The 14,344-nt window shown below is 36.5% G+C and overlaps 1 protein-coding gene across 1 annotated transcript; it reads right to left on the reverse strand.

The window, feature by feature from the left end:
- Positions 1-3,171: 3,171 nt before the first annotated feature.
- LOC107711908 (rho GTPase-activating protein 11A-like) lies at positions 3,172-13,787 on the reverse strand. Its single transcript, XM_016516998.1, has 11 exons — positions 13,318-13,787; positions 12,493-12,563; positions 11,286-11,382; positions 10,945-11,201; positions 10,613-10,776; positions 8,853-8,993; positions 8,634-8,708; positions 7,534-7,707; positions 7,291-7,442; positions 5,844-5,982; positions 3,172-4,520 (listed from the first exon to the last, which is right to left on the reverse strand). The coding sequence occupies exons 1-11, from the start codon at positions 13,435-13,437 to the stop codon at positions 3,187-3,189; spliced, it is 2,724 nt and encodes a 907-aa protein (XP_016372484.1). The 5' UTR covers positions 13,438-13,787; the 3' UTR covers positions 3,172-3,186.
- Between the last annotated feature and the right edge of the window lie 557 nt (positions 13,788-14,344).

Raw genomic sequence — 14,344 nt, forward strand, 5'->3', positions numbered from 1 at the left:
ACTAAAGAGTCATGTAGGAAACAGAAAACCTTTATTTTAGTTTGTCAGACACATAAAATACATGAGAACTTATGAAATTTAACACTCAGAGTGTACTCAAAATCGAAGACTTGTCTTCTGAATCGTCCGAAGGAAAATTAAGTGAAATTCAGAGTTTCACGGTCAAAAAAATCAGTTTTTGGTGGTTAGTTTTTTGGATCTGTTACAGCACTGAAGGTCAGACACATAAAATACATGAGAACTTATGGAATTTAACACTCAAGAGTGTACTCAAAATTGAAGACTTGTCTTCTGAATCGTCCGAAGGAAAATTCAGTGAAATTCAGAGTTTCACGGTCAAAAAAAATCTGTTTTTGGTTGTTAGTTTTTTTGGATCTGTTACAGCACTGAAAACAAGTGAGAAAACCATTACAAGGGATTGAGAAGACAACATAAAAAGGCAGAGAAAGTACAAATAGCAATAAATACTACTTACACCAAGTATAAATAATATTAGATCATATTTATACTAGTCACTAATATTTAAAGTAGTTATGACAACAACAAAAAAATCTATATTTTCTTATGTGTTGGTGCAGCTAATTTTGAACAGAAAAATATGTGGGTCAAATTAACCCCAAACACAATGAAAATGACAAAACTATTTCTAATTTCTCTCAATATATATATTTTAGGTCTACACTAAAAGTTTTCTGTTTTTATATGAATCTTTGTTTTTTTCTGGAAACCAATGTGGGTTCATTTGACCCCCAACACAAAGGTTGTACCCGGTTTTGAACACAACAAGAGGTTAATCTTAACTAGTTGTTATGTAGATCAGTAAATCTTGATGGCAGTGGAGAGGGATCTACTACAGATGATCAACCACTAAGACAGTTTAAAGCTGCAACACAAAACTCTAGACACTTGATAGAAGGGTATATTATGAAAATATTGGTGTTTATGCTGATGGAATAGTTTACATTTACCCTTTAACTTGAGATTTAACCCTTAACCCATTGCATTGGTTTCCAGGAGTTATATCAAATCAGCTTCAAACAATAATAAACAGATTGTAGTCAAGTTTACTTTTAGCCCCAGCTATCTTTTTGGCCGTGTATTGTTTGGCAGTAAAACCATTCAAATAGTGTGATGTAAGACCAGTGAACTTTAATATTTAATCTTGGCCCTGTTGTACAAAGTGCGCCACCAGGTGGTGAAGAAAGGAACTTCAAAACATTAGTTAAACACAAAGGCCTGGTTTCATAGACAGGGCTTAGCCTAAGCCAGGATTAGGCCATAGTTCATTTAGGACATTCAAGTAATTTTTATAAACATGCCTTAGAAAAAAACATTACTGGTGTGCATCTTGAGACAAAACAAAGGCACTGATATATTTTAAGATCAGTCAGTGCAAGTTTCTTTCATTTGAAAGAGCTCAGACTTACATTTTAGTCTAGGACTAGGCTTAAGCCTTGTTTGTGAAACCGGGGGAAAGAGTTTAGTTTGACAACTTCATGTACAAAAGCAGAACAACAAATGAGCATTGAGCAATAACAACAGCATTGAGGATAATCACATGAGACCATAATACTGCCTAACATAACGTACATTTCCTTGAGTTACACCATGAACGTCGTCTTTAAGGCCTTTCAAAAGAAAATCAAGTTTTTGCATAAAACATAAATTACGGTAAATAAGACACTTCCCAAATCCAACCTTATCCGATCTAATTTACAAACATCCATTTTCACTCTAAATACACTCATGAACTATTCTTACATGAACATCACTCTTCACACTTTCATGGACTCGTCTTTTCACTTACAGCAAAACAACTAGATACTCGTTCAACAGATGAGCATATTTCAAAATTATGGATTTCAGATTGTGACCTCAAATCACAGGATGGGTTTGCTTCTTGTACACTTGAGTTTGATGTTCAAACCAAAGCGACCCTGAAATTAGGGCTGGGCGATATAGCTAAAAAAATGTATCAACGATATAATGTTTCATATCGTTCGGTATCGATAATTATTGGCATCTTTTATAACCTTTTTTTAAACAAAGAGCAATAAAATTTTTTTTATTTTATTTAACCACTGTACTTTTAAATTAACCCAATTTAACCCAACAACAAATATTTTTTGTTTTAACAATCACACAAAAAATAAAAATGAAATATCTAATTTCTAATGTTTTATATGCAGATTTAAATAGGTCTTAAGGAAACTTTTGACATCCCGAGGCCACAGGAGGGCGAAAAATAAGCAAAATAATGCAGCACATTTAAATTGTCAACGCAAGGAAATATCGGTCTATAAAAAAACGTGCATTACGTCTAAATTAACTCATAAAAATCAAATATAATTTCGTAAATTGCATTAACAATTATGAACAAAACAGCATCATGTATTTATGCATTGCTTAATCCAAAGAGCCCAAGCGCCATTCACACAGATTGCATTTAAAAACATGAGACTCAGCAAAAAGGAATAATAAACCTCTACAAATTCGTGACGTGTTTTCTAAAAGTTTAAACTGTTTTAACTTTGCATGGCTTTCTATACATCTCTTGTGTGTGACGCGAGTGCAGCAGTCATTTGTATGTCTAAAAATGCGCTGAATATGCGTTCTGTGTGAATGACTTGGTTTCGGTTTTAACCTAATCAAGATCTTCTCCGCATTGAGCTAGTATATTTCACTAATATGTTGAATGAATAACGCAGCAGCGGCGCGTCTCGTGGGCTAGACTAACAAAACATTAAACTACAACGTCACTTGAGCTTCTATATGAATTGAATGAATGAATAACGCAGCAGCGGCGCGTCTCGTGGGCTAGACTAACAAAATATTAAAATGAAACAACGTCACTAACATCATCACAGCATCTCGTGCTCCACTGATGACGCTCCCTGACGCACTCCTAACATTCAAATGCAAATGTGACTATATCGAACATTTTTTCTATCGTTATCGAAGAAGGTGTACCGTCGATAAATATCGATACCGTTTTATCGCCCAGGCCTACCTGAAATCCAAACTATATGCTGAAACAAATTCAACAATTTCCTTATAACGTAAAAATATCACTCGCACCATTCACCAGTAAAACGATCAAAGCTCACCTTAGCGAAATAAATTAAGACCCCTGAATACATGAGTTCAAAAACATCTGCAGAAGAACGCATTTAAAGTTATGGCGACTTATAGATCAATGGGTTTCATCACTGACAGCGGTCTTCCCTCTGTTAGAGGGTTTTTGGGTGAACCTCTATAGCAACTGGTATCGTTTTCAGACACTTGAAGCAGGACAGACTTAGGATATTTATTTGCAGCATTCTTATTGGCTGAGAGCGTGTCACGCTTTGTCATTGGTGCTTTATTGGTGACGTCTTCCAGTGCTTTGACAGCTGGTTTCTTTGGAGGAACTGGAAGTTTGGGTTTCGAGGACGTTTGCAAACCACTCTCTAAACTTACAGCCTTTATCTGACTGGCGGCGCACCAACCCATCCTTGAGTCCTTCCGGCCTCCGATCAAAGAGTTTATCCTTCTGACGGACTGTCGGACCGGCGTGCGCTGGAACTTCAGAGGAGAGCGGAGCGCTTTGGCGTTGGGTGAATTCAGCGTCATCATGTTGAACAGTTTAATCTGGTCGGCAACTCTCATTCGGCGCGTTTCAGTGGCTCCAGGATGGTTCTGTGGCTTCTCCGCTTGATCTTGAGGACCGTTGGTCTTATCTGTTAATAAAAGCTCTTTGAGCTCGCTCGGCAGGGACGTATTGGCATTCATTTGCGTTCTTGTTGCATACGGAGTTGACTGAACTCTGTTGGACGTCTCCAATCTAAAAGCCACAGGACTCTGGATGTCTAAAGCGTCGATCAGTTGACTGCAGTCTCCAGTGGCCTCTTTTAGGAAAGCCCTGCTTTCATTTTCAAGACAAAGAGACCCATCAGGGCTGGTCTCAACAAACCGCGTCGATCCGCTGTCGAACAGAGCGCTGTCTATATGTAGAGGTGACAAATGAGCGATCTCGATTTGGCCGAACGTCACACTGTGATCATCCGAGTCGCTGGATTCAGACATTGACTTGTGTGAGGCTTCCGGAGGCAAACCCACGTCAGATGAAAGAACTTCAGAGTTTGCGCGAGGGTCGTCTTGCGGTTCGTCGTGGTTCTGCTGTTTAACGATGCTGTGAAGGTCACTGCGAGACTCGCCGAAAGCTTGTTGGGTTTTCAGTAGCGTGGGTCCAGTGTGAGAGCGTTCTTCGCTGAACGAATCCAAGGCGCTGCGGTCACTGGAAGCGCAGCAGAGGCTCTTGGGAATAACACTGCTGACCATCGGAGGTTTGCTCACGATGACGGTGGGCTCGGAGCGGTAGCTGCTCTTCAGACAGATGCTTACGGGAGTCTCCGAGAATGAGTCCGGTGGGAAGGTCAGGCCAACGTCAGGAGTGTCTCCGCTCCACGAGCTCCTGTGGTCTGTAGAATCACACTGCGGGGTCAACAGGTTATCCTCAGATTTACTGATGAACTTGGAGCCTGTGAAACAAACGTGAACAATAGAAATCATCGGATAGAAAACAAAAATATACACATTTATGTTTTTGGAAAGTCTCTTCTGCATTCATTTGATCAAAAATACAATAAAACAGTGAAATATTTGTGCAATTTAAAGTAACTGTTTTCTATGTGAATATCTGTTAAAATGTAATTTATTTCTGTGATGCGCAGCTGTATTTTCAGCATCATTACTCCAGTCTTCAGTGTCACATGATCTTCAGAAATCATTCTAATATGCTGATTTGCTGCTCAGGAAACATTATTGATTATCAGTGTTGTGCGACGAAACTGATGCATTTTATTTTTCAGGATTCACAGTTGAATAGAAAGTTCAAAAGAACAGCATTTATTTGAAATAGCAATCTTTTGTCACAAATGTTTTCACTGTCACTTTTCATCAATTTAATTCATCCTCGATGAATAAAAGTATTATTTTCGGTCTTTTTATTTTTCTAAATCTTACTTTCACCAAAAGTTTGAATGGTATTGTAACAATTTCCACCAAAACATTCAGCTGCACATCTGTTTTCTACATTGAAAATAATCAGAAATGTTTCTTGAGAAATCAATTACAGTTTAAATTGTAATAATATTCCACAATATTATTGTTTTTATCGTATTGTTGATTAAATAAATGCATATTTGGTAAGCAAAGAGACTTCCTTTTAAAAACATGCTTTTGACCCATAGTGTAGAAGAAATAAAATAGTCAACAGCTTTAAGGTCAACATGAAAAGGCAAACCCTTTTCTACTTCTGTAATGGTGATGAATTTCCAAATAAATCAAGATATTCAATTAGAAAAAAATATTGTAGTCTGGAATGTGATTTTATCCATGTAAAATTAAACAGTTGGTCGAAAGTGTAACACTCTATACAAGTGGACATGATGACATAAACCGAAAAAAAAAATAAAGAAACAATTATTTGGGATGACGTGAATCGTTCATAAGATCAGAAACGTCCATTAAAGTAAATAGGGTTAATTTTGATTTCATGTTGACTTTAAAAATAAGTAAACAAACTTCAGAATATGTATTCTTAGAGCAATATTACAGGTTCAGTACAAGTTCTGTCCAGCATCTGTGGCCTTATGATAATGACCACACAATATCACTGGCTTATAATGGACAATTCAAGAGGTGGCCGTTGTACATTAGCCCACAGACATTCACTGTAAATGCATAACCGTATTTATCCAGGAATATTCCTGCAGGCACAACCGCTGTTTTCAAAGCTGAAATTAGCCAAGCGTGTAGCAAAGGTTGAGGAATCCCAAAAGCGTGTAAATAACAATACTGACCTTTTGACGGGCTCTTGTTCACAACAGCCGGACTGAGCTCCTTGGTGAAGTGAAACCCAGAACAGCTCTCTTGTGTCGCTAGGCGCCAACCTATGACCTCTGACCCCTTTGGCCCCAGTTGTGAATGTGTAATGACGTTCTGTTGAAATAGAGGCAGCTGCTTTTTACTCTCAGTGGTTTGTGAGTGTTCGAGTCACGTCAGTGTTGAATTAAGACAGAAGAAATACTGATAGTAAAAGCGTTTCTGGTCAATCGTCTTTTTTTATTGGAGCATATATACATGCATAAAATAATGACCATGTCAGTAATGGCAAGGAATAACCCAAAACCACAAGGATACATTTTAATTAGGAAAATAAAAACTGTTATAATAATATTAATATTTGTTGGCACTAAAAACATTTTATTATTCTACAAATATATCAGGTTTTTATATAAAATAATATAGATATTTCCTCTTCTAAAGTCACAATGTTACAACATTGGACAGCATGTGCAATATTAATCAACTCAATGAGAACACAATGATTAGAACAAACACATCACATTACATCAAGAATAAATTGAAAGGAACACAGTATGTCAATATGGTCTCTAAATGTTAAGGTATTGTATTAGCAACACTTTAAAGTTTGAAAATGCCACTTCCTACCGATTTCCATTACTTTGATTCCTTTTACAAAAAAACTAGCTTAACTATAATATATAAATAGCTTTTACTGTCTCTTCTGATGACACTGCAAAAAAATAAAATAAAAAGTGATGTTCTTCCTCAATATTTTTGTCTTGTTTTCCACTGTAAATATCTAACGATTCTTAAATCAAGACAATTACTTAAGAAGCAAATTGACAGACGTCATCTTATTTTTTTGAGAAATTTATCAAAATGAAGTGAGTTTAGAATTAACTTCCAACGGGGTCAGAAAAAAACTACTTAATTTTGTTCAATTTCTCAAAAAACAACACTTCATATCATCATTTTGCATCTCCAGTAAATGTATCTTGAGTTAAGGGTGTTTAGATATTTGTACTGGAAAACAAGACAAAAATACTGAGGAAGATATTAATTTTTTGAATTGCATGCAACATTTAATTGCCATGACTTAATGAACTGAAGACTTTCGGCTGCAATTTAAGACCTTTTTAAGACCCACAGAAACCCTGACATCACTGCAGCTTAAAGATGCAGCAAGTTTTTGAGGGCAAAATCCAGTCTTTTCAATAGGAATCCATGCAATCAGGAATTCTGCATGAGGCCGCATTCAGATTTCTTTCGCATCGGGTTCAAGTTAGTTGTGCGTATTTGTCACGTTGACCAACAGAAAGCTGCTTGGTTTGAAAGCGACTTCTGTGTAAGCTGTGCTTCATATGTCGCTACACTATTGACAACAGACAATGTACCTTTTTCCCTGCACCTTAAGGGTTAGCTAACTAACACTACAAATACAGATATCATCGTTGTGTCGTACCTGCTCACGCTGCGGTCTCGCAGTCGTCTGCTCTTCCTCCTGGCAGAGCTGCAGGACAGACGAGTGTTTCTGCCCACAGAAGACAGTAAACCGCTGTGAGACGAGTCCAGAGCTCCTGCTGCGCTGTGCGCTGAGAGATCATGCCAACAGATGATCACACAGAACCACCCAAGAACACGCCACACAAGAGTCCTGGAGCTACAGCAGGGCATAAACCTCACCTGATCCGGGTGTAGATGCTCCTCCAAACAAAGTGTTCGGGAACAGCTCCAGGCCCAGGTTCTTCTTGATGGACCTGCGTTTCTTGCTGGAGAACCCATGAGTCTGTGCTGACTCCAGAGGAAGTTTACGCTTGGAGTTCGGAGTCATGATGACAGGAGTGGCTATGGAGAAAACTGAGGGAAAACACTTTAATTAACTCAACAACTCGAGTTATTAATGAAAGACTTTCAACTTTATTCCATACAGTAACGGTCAAAAGTTTGGAAACATGATTTTTGTTTTTCAATGCTTTTGAAAGTCTCTTCTCCTCACCAAGATTGCATTTATTTGATCAAAAATACTATTACAATTTAAAACAGCTGTTTTCTATGTGAATATCTGTTAAACTGTAATTTATTTCTGTGATGTGCAGCTGTATTTTCAGTATCATTATCTGATCTTCAGAAATCATTCTAATATGCTGATTTGCTGCTCAATTATTGTTGGTGCTCAATTATTAATAATGCTTCTTATTATCAATGTTGAAAATTTGTTAATTTTTATTAATTGAGCAGCAAATCAGCATATTAGTTCAGTTTCAGTTTAGAATGATTTCTGAAGATCATGTGACACTGAAGACTGGAGTAATGATGCTGAAAATACAGCTGCGCATCACAGAAATAAATTACAGTTTAACAGATATTCACATAGAAAACAGCTGTTTTAAATTGTAATAATATTTCACTGTTTTTCCTATATTTTTGATCAAATAAATACAGCCTCGGTAAGCAGAAGAGTAATGTTTTTTCCCGAAAACATTAAGAAATTGTAATTATTCCACTGTTATCCAACAATATAAATGCTCTGAGTACAGATTCAACACAAAAGGAAACAAAGTTAATTAAACAGAAAAGCCATTTCAAAGCAAAAGGTTCAGAATGACAAACAAAGCTTTGCGTGACTGACTAAGAAAGATGCATGAAAGAGGGTGCAGACAAAGCCATCATAAACTCAATAACTAAACTATTTAAAGACAGCACGTGTTCATTAGATGTAGGACGTGAAGAGTGGTGTGCAGCTGATCTACATGCAGTGAGATCTGATGAGAACGTTCACCCACCTGCTCCATCAGACTGAGGGGTATTTGTTGGGGTTCTACTAGTTTTAAACCTATTCAGAGCTCCATTTACCATGTCTGGAATACAAAACAAGCCCACTCAACTAAAGAAACTCTGATTATATGCCTTCAAATCATTGTTAACTGTATCCACCTTCCTTCAAACCAGTCATGTGATGGGATTTCCCAAGAGCATGTTGTGATTTCAGTCATGGTTCTTACCTCCTAAACTGCGTCTGTTGCTCTTCTTCAGGTCTGAGTGAGCGTCACTCTCTTCTAGAGACACAGACGACGGTGAAAACACTCCAACATCACAACCCAACATGGCTGGAACCTTCTCCATCAGGAACTGAGGAACCACACCTTTAAACAACAGCTCGATCAGGTGGGTTTGCTTTGATGAGAATGCCTCTCATTGCGATTCACTGTATTAGCTGCTTGAAATTTACATCTACAGATACATATGTTTTGTATCAAAGCTTCAATCCCATTTCATATTCATGCATCTTTAAAAAATACTGCTGATTTGAGAAAAAAAAAAAAAAAAAGCCTAATATTACCTAATTTGATGATACAGAATTCAAAAGTATTTTTCTAAATATTCCATTTTTTTTCACAAAACCAATAGTTTCTTGGATGCAGTAAAACAGCCACAAATGTAGCAGAAAACGTCTGGCTTGCATTTGCATTTTCTTCTGTCTCTGGCCATAATTCTAGCATGAAATAATATCATACGATCAACTAAGAATTAAACAAAGAGCTGTAATCTGGCTCAGAAGAAGACAGGAATTATGCTTGTGGAAGTTTTTTGCTGTTTATAGGAAAATACAAGACTTCACTTTCTAAGCAAAAATGCTATAAAATGCATCATTTTGTGAGAAAGTGTGACCTGCTCAAGCAAAACAGCCACTATTTTTGAAATCAGCGTCACACAATTAGTAAATAAACAAGTATTGTATTTAATTCGGCAAATATGATGCAGAGCGGTGTAATCTCTTTATATAAATATATAAGTATGTCCAACTTCATCTGCATGCATAGAGTAGTACATGTAATGCAATATACATATAATGCAATATACTATATGTGACCCTGGAGCACAAAACCAGTCATAAGGGTCAATTTTTCGAAATTGAGATTTATGCGGAGTAAAAAAAAAAAAAAATCTCTTTATGTAGTAAAAATAATAATAATAATGATGATAAAAAATTACATCACATACAGTTTTTTCACTAAATGAGAATGATTTTTCAAATTATGTAGCAAAATATCAAAAGCTGTCAGTAGTTTCAGTTTAAGTGTCAAAAAGAAGTATTCAAAAAAGTATTTAAAAATAAAAGTGGAAATCGGGATTAGGCATAAAATAATGTCTTCATAATCCTTCATGCATGTGATGATACTTGTAATACTTGTAATCTGGCTCTTTGTGTTTTTATGCAGATTAAGAAAGAATATAAGACTTCTTCACCTTACAAATGCTCGTCGAAAGCAAAAATGCTACGAAATGCATCATATTTTGTGAGAAAACGTGACGTGAAAGAACAAAACGGAAACTATTTTTGGAATCAGCCAGCAGCTCAAAATTAGCGAGAAACAATATAATGCAAATATGATGCAGGGCTGTGATGTATTTACATCAGGGTTTCCCAAACTGGGTTTGATGAAAAACTATTAATTTATTAAATTGTAAAAATGTAAAATAAAAACGTGTTTTAAAATAACAACAATTAAAATGGAACGCTTAATTTTTTTGAAACTTTGATTACCTGCATGTGACCATTAATCGACCCCAGAAAACTATGAAATGTGTTGTTAAATTACTGAAATATTAACTTTAAAATCACAGAGTAAATATTGATTATATTTTACTAAGGTGTTCAGCTGGTTTGGGCTGATTGACTACTTTATAAGAGACAGATAATAGTCCTAACGTGCTTTAAAATAATGTTTTAATAATGTAATTTAACGAAAGGCACACATACCCAGGTGTTGAGCGTTATCTATGAGACGCTGCACAACCGCTGCCTGACGCTTGAGTCTCTTCTCTGTGCTGCTGCTCATTTTTTCCCCTCCGTCTCCACAGTGAAAGAGATTGGGTGCAAAGATGACCGAGAGATTACTGCTGTCCATCTTATTCTCAGCACATCTGAAATAACGGAGCAATACACACACAGAATGAGCAATACACACACACTTTACATGCGTTTAAACACAAAAGAGCTTCTGAAAAGAACTGCTATTCAGAGGGAAGCCAGCAATTAGCATAACAAGAGATTCGAGACAAACATAGACATTGCTGCATTTGTCGTCGTACCGCTGGGAGACGCTCTTCAGGAAACTGAAGAAGTAACGCAGTGTGTTTAAATTCCTGTCGGGCAGCACGCAGGACAGCAGGACCGTGGCCGAGGTCCTCTCCTCATCCGTGGGCAGCTCCTGGGCCTTCAGGAAAGCACTGTGCAGGTCAGAGGTCAGAACCGGCTCGGGAAGCTCCCGGAAAAACTGCTTCAGAAGTCCAGCGACGTCCAGCGGGAGAGCAGTGGACAGACAGTCCTCGCCCTGGTCCAGTTTGGCCTACAGGATCAAAACAATACGGTCGCTGTTAAATAATGCCACCAGTGAGAACCGATCCGGTGAACCGAAGCGGAGATCACTCACCCTGAGGCTCTTGACCCGCACGACGGAGCCTGACTTTCTGAAGAGGCCCTCTGTGTCCAAATGCTCCAGGAGGCTCGTACAAACATCTGCTATAAAGCTGACAGAGATTGAGACACATTAACACTACATACACATGCAGAGCAAATAAATAATAAAATATAAAATACAGGGCAATATTTGGCAAATACATCAAATCTAAAAGTCGCATAATACAAATAAAATAATAAAATAAAGGGCAATCAACGGAAAATACATAAAATGTAAAAATAATATAATGTAGGGAATATATAAAATAATTTATAGCAAATAACAAAAAAATTAAATGAGGCAAATATAAAAAATAAATAAAATACAGAGCAAATAAATATTAAAAAGTGTGAAATAAAATAAAATAGAAAATAATAAATAAAACCAGGAAATAATGGGCCAATAAAATATAAAAAAAGAAAATATGGCAAATGCATAAAATATAAAATAGTAATAAAATATATAGCAAATAAATATAAAATAATAAAAAACAAAAAAATAAAATATTTAAATACAAGGAAATATAGCGCAAATAAATAAAATTATATTCATTTGCGCTATAATAAAATAAAAAAATAACAATTAAAAATAGGGACATATAAGTGACATAAAATGTAAAAATAATAAAAGAAAATATAGGGCTAATACATAAAATACAAAATAATAATAAAATACAGAGCAAATAAACATCAAATAGTAAAATAAAATATTGGGATATATATAAAATATATCAAAAATAATTTTTTTAAAAGGTAAATGTGTCCATAGCATCAGGCAAAATATATTAATTTGTCATTAATTAATTAGATGTTTTGCCATTTACAAAATGTTTTTCATGTTTCTTTTTATGACATGCTTGACCACATTCCAGGGATAGTCTTACTTTAATCTTAGTCAGGACTGTATTTTAGGGCAATGCATGGTTGTGCTTTACACATCTTCACCTCGAGGATCAATCATGCATGTGTCAATCAGCTGCATTGTTTCTGGCATTTAAAGCCATTCACACCAGAGGAACTGCTGTGGGGCGTATACAACGCTGCCGTTTAGACATGCACTCAATTGTTTTTTGTCTCAAATTAATGAGGGTGTTCTTTCTTGGTTACACAAGGAGGTATCTGGTCTATTGTACATATATTAAAAGGCATCTGTATGCAAATAAAGTCTGACTCGGTCTTACCAGGGCACGTCTCCGTAGTCTAGCACAGGACAGTGTGGCAGACCTTCAAGAGCAACCCCAAACACCCTCACCTAGAAAGACAAGAGAGATCTGTTCAGGTGAGAAGAACATGAACAAGAGAAGCTCTGTGTGCTTGAAAATCAACAGCATTTCCACAGAGCTCAAGAAACAACGGCCAGAGGAGCCAAGCAGACTTTCTAGGGCGCAAATTACTCTCATAAGACCAGAATCAAACTGATTGTGTGCAGTGACCGTTTCTGTAATTAATCACATTACCTTCTGTGATTTTACAGCCAATAAACCAGCCACACACACACAAACCGGTTATAAAATAGGGGTTTTGTTTCTGGTAAGTGTTAATGCAACAATATATTAATGAACTGTCTGTGATGATTTAGATTATATATATATATATATATATATATATATATAGGAAACACATTTTAGAGTTGTGTTGACTCATCTTTGTATTACAATAAACCACATGCACAGAAAGTTTGGAGCATTTGGACAGATTCTGCACAGATAAACAGATGACCCAGAAGTAGATGAACAAGCAACAAAAACAATATCATCTAACGTTAACTTGATGAATATTGAGGTCTGGTTGCAGGCAGTCTCAATAATTAGTGATCTACCTAGACAGCATTTTGAGGTTTGTATAGTTCTGTTTATTAATGAATGTGGCATATATACAGCATTTTGTGAACTGTTTGTCTACATAGTAAGCTCACTAACTTTTGAGACGCCGCCGTAACGTTAGATTGACACAACAAGCAGTTTTCCATGATAAAATCAATATTTCATGATGTTTTATGAACTCACCGTGTTCAACGTTGTCTGCTTGTTTCTGTTTTTATTCCAGTTTTTGATTTTTATTCCATAAACCGACCGAAGATGCTGAACGACGGCCAGACGAACCACATTTCGCTCCAAAACCTTCATTATTACGTGTAAAAACGGCTGGATGTGAGAGGGAATACGCTAAAAGGTGCTTTCGGTTTAAAAACAAGCGAAATACAGGTTTTGGGTGTTGAACACACAAACTCTGACGGCTAGGCTAACGTTAGCTTATTTTGCCTCAGAGTTCCGCTTGACGCATTTCAATAAAAACCACCGATCAAAGTCACCAAACTCTTATCATATTTAACTTCCCGGCTCTGCTGCGCCTAAACCTCATCTTATACAATAAAACAGCGCCTTTTAAAGTCTAAAAATCGCCTTAATAAACCCGGTGTTTGTTTCTGTCTGTCCGCTTCACAACGGCAGCTCGGAAAAAAAGACGTTCAAATTTCGCCCTGCCTACGTCACTCAAGCGCTCCCTGCACTCTGATAGGCTCGGGATGAGTCACGTGAGTGCTAGACCCGCCCCCTCCGCAGCGCGTCCTGCGCGTTTGTTTCTGACCTGCAACATAAATATCACATGCGTTTCACAAACAGCACTAGTGCCATAGAGAAACATGATTGAAAAACAGGTTAATTTTACAAACACTCTAAAAAATGCTGGGTTAAAACAACCCAATAGCTGGGTGTGTCCCGTTTTAACCCAGCGCTGGGTTAAAACGGGACACACCCAGCTATTGGGTTGTTTTAACCCAGCATTTTTTAGAGTGAAGGTTGCTACATTTTTATATGGTAGTAGTGGTATTTTACCAAATATTTTATTTATATACTTCATTTTGTCTTTTACACAATACTTAAAAGTTCTTCAAAGAATACCATGGTACTACCACCATATATTTCTCATAAAAAAAAATATATATAATATATATATATATATATATATATATAATGCATAAATTAAATATATATATGTATAAAATAAAAAAGAGGTAATTCTGACTTTTTATCT

The sequence above is a fragment of the Sinocyclocheilus rhinocerous genome, unplaced genomic scaffold, assembly GCF_001515625.1.
Source record: "Sinocyclocheilus rhinocerous isolate Xijiao unplaced genomic scaffold, SAMN03320098_v1.1 scaffold2493, whole genome shotgun sequence".
Lineage (NCBI taxonomy): Eukaryota > Metazoa > Chordata > Actinopteri > Cypriniformes > Cyprinidae > Sinocyclocheilus > Sinocyclocheilus rhinocerous.